Source organism: Vombatus ursinus, unplaced genomic scaffold (assembly GCF_900497805.2).
Source record: "Vombatus ursinus unplaced genomic scaffold, bare-nosed wombat genome assembly UNPS02015018.1, whole genome shotgun sequence".
Classification (NCBI taxonomy): Eukaryota; Metazoa; Chordata; class Mammalia; order Diprotodontia; family Vombatidae; genus Vombatus; species Vombatus ursinus.
Genome location: NW_020954796.1, coordinates 129929 through 132359, shown reverse-complemented (window position 1 = coordinate 132359; position 2431 = coordinate 129929). Strand labels below are relative to the sequence as shown.

The window sequence follows — 2431 nt, the reverse complement described above, 5'->3', positions numbered from 1 at the left end:
AATTCAAGGAGGCTCAGTTTGTACAGTTGGGTAGATGTTTTCAATTTATGGATTGAAGGTGGTTGCAGTAGAATGGCAAGTCCTTTTATGGCCTTTTGAAATGATCCTATGGTCTTTCTAACATGGTGAAGAAGAATACATTGAAGTTCATGATCTTTCTGTGTAATAAAGTGTTTCTATGCTCTGCTTTTAGAATTTGGTATTCTCTACTCACATTGTTTCAAGATGAATTATAGGATCCCAGAAGACATGAGCAATTGTACGATCATCATGGAATTCTTCCTTATGGGGTTTTCCAGCATCCGAGAGCTGCAGGTCTTACATGCTATTCTTTTCTTGTTGATCTATATTGCAGCCCTGATGGGGAATCTCCTCACTATTGCTGCCATTGTCACTGACCCACATCTTCATTCTCCAATGTATTTTTTTCTGAGCAACTTATCCCTGTTGGATCTTGGCTGCATCTCAGTCACTCTTCCCAAATTCATTGTGAACTCCTTGACAGGCAATCAATCCATCTCTCTCCATGGTTGTGCTGCTCAGATTTTCTTCTTCATCTTCTTTGCTGCAACTGAATTTGCTTTGCTTATGGCTATGTCCTATGACCGCTTTGTGGCCATCTGTCACCCCTTGCACTATGGGGTCACCATGACACCACTCTGCTCTCTTTCAGTGGCAAGTGGTTCATGGGTCAGTGGGCTCCTCTACTCAGCTGTCCATACTGGGAATATGTTCCGTTTGCCTTTCTCAGGATCCAATTTGATCCATCAGTTTTTTTGTGATATCCCTCATGTCTTGAAGGTCTCATCTTCTGAGGTCTGTGATACTGAGTATATTCTCCTTGCCACCAGTTCAACTTTAGTTTTATTCTGCTTTGGTTTTTTAATTATATCCTATACTTATATCTTCTCCACTGTATTTAGAATGCCCTCTGTGGAAGGGCGCTACAAAGCCTTGTCTACCTGTTTACCACAATTGATCATTCTCTTCTTATTCCTTCTTGCTGGCATGGTCACAGTCTTGGGTCCTACATCAGACACTTCATCAGTCCAGAATCTTCTGATTTCCATGATCTACACAATATTGCCTCCATTTATGAACCCTATTATTTATAGTCTGAGGAACATGAAAATAAAGGTTGCACTGGGTAGGATAATGAAAACATCCTTTTTTTTCCCAGAAAGGAAATGTCCATCTTGGAGAAAATTAAAAAGCAGGAGAATGTAAGAATAAGATGTTATATGCATAAAGTAACAAAATCACTAGCCTAAAAGTGAAATTAATAGTTAATATTTTGTTTACAAATAAAAAAAATAATTTCCCCAAATATTCAGTTTGGATAAATGTTTCATTTCAACAATGGAATCTTTCATTAATTTTTTTTATTATTTAGGTCCAGACTAGGGATCTGTATAAACTATATCTTGATTTAATAAATCATTGGGTCACGGATCTGATACGAAGGATTGAAATCAATACACAAGGGAAAGGAATATGGATTGCTTCCATGGGCAACAAACTTCAATTGCATAATCCTGACTAAGAATAGGATTCTCTTCCAAGAACACACTTTGACTTCTCACCTCGATGACCTCATAGCTACTCTTTTACATTCCAGAATTAACTGTTATCACCGTTAGCTGTTTAAAATGAACTTCTCTTTCAAAGTTCAGTTCAATTTTCATGATGTTCATGGAGCCTTCCATGATTCCCCATTGGAAATGTTCTTTATTAGGCTGGTACTATAAGCAAACTAAGAGAGCAAGGAATCATTTACCTGTCAGATATATGGAGAAGGGAAGCATTTATGACTGAATAAGTGATAGAGAATATTGTGTAATACAAAATGGATGATTTTGATTACATTAAATTGAAAAGTTTTTTGCACAAACACAGCCAATACAATCAAGATCATAAGGGAAGCAGAAAGATGTGAAATAATTTTTATAGCTAGTGTCTCTGATAAAGGCCTCCTTTCTAAAATATATAGAGAATTGAGTCAAATTTATAAGAATGTGTTTTCCCAATTCATAAATGGTCAAAGGATATGAAGAGGCAGTTTTCAGATGAATAATTTAAAGCTATCTATAGTCATATAGAATGCTCTAAATTAGAGAAATGCAAATCAGAACAACTCTGTATTGACTGGCATGACAAAACAGGAAAATGATAAATATTGAAGAAGATGTGGGAAAATTGGAACACTAATGCATTGTTGGTGGAGGTGTGAACTGATTCAACCATTTTGGAGAGCAATTTGTAAGTATGCCCAAAGGGCTATAAACTGTGCATACCCTTTGACCCAGCAATAGCACTTTTACGTCTGTATCCCAAAGGGATCATGCAAAAGGGAAAATGACCCACATTACAAAAATATCTATAACATCTCCTTTTGTGGTGGTCAAGAATTGGAAATTGAGGGGATGAGTAT

At 36.7% G+C, this 2431-nt stretch overlaps 1 protein-coding gene across 1 annotated transcript; it reads left to right on the top strand.

Annotated features, from left to right (window-relative positions):
- Positions 1–249: 249 nt before the first annotated feature.
- LOC114030864 (olfactory receptor 14I1-like) lies at positions 250–1227 on the top strand. Its single transcript, XM_027845760.1, has one exon. The coding sequence runs from the start codon at positions 250–252 to the stop codon at positions 1225–1227; it is 978 nt and encodes a 325-aa protein (XP_027701561.1).
- The last annotated feature ends 1204 nt before the right edge of the window (positions 1228–2431 follow it).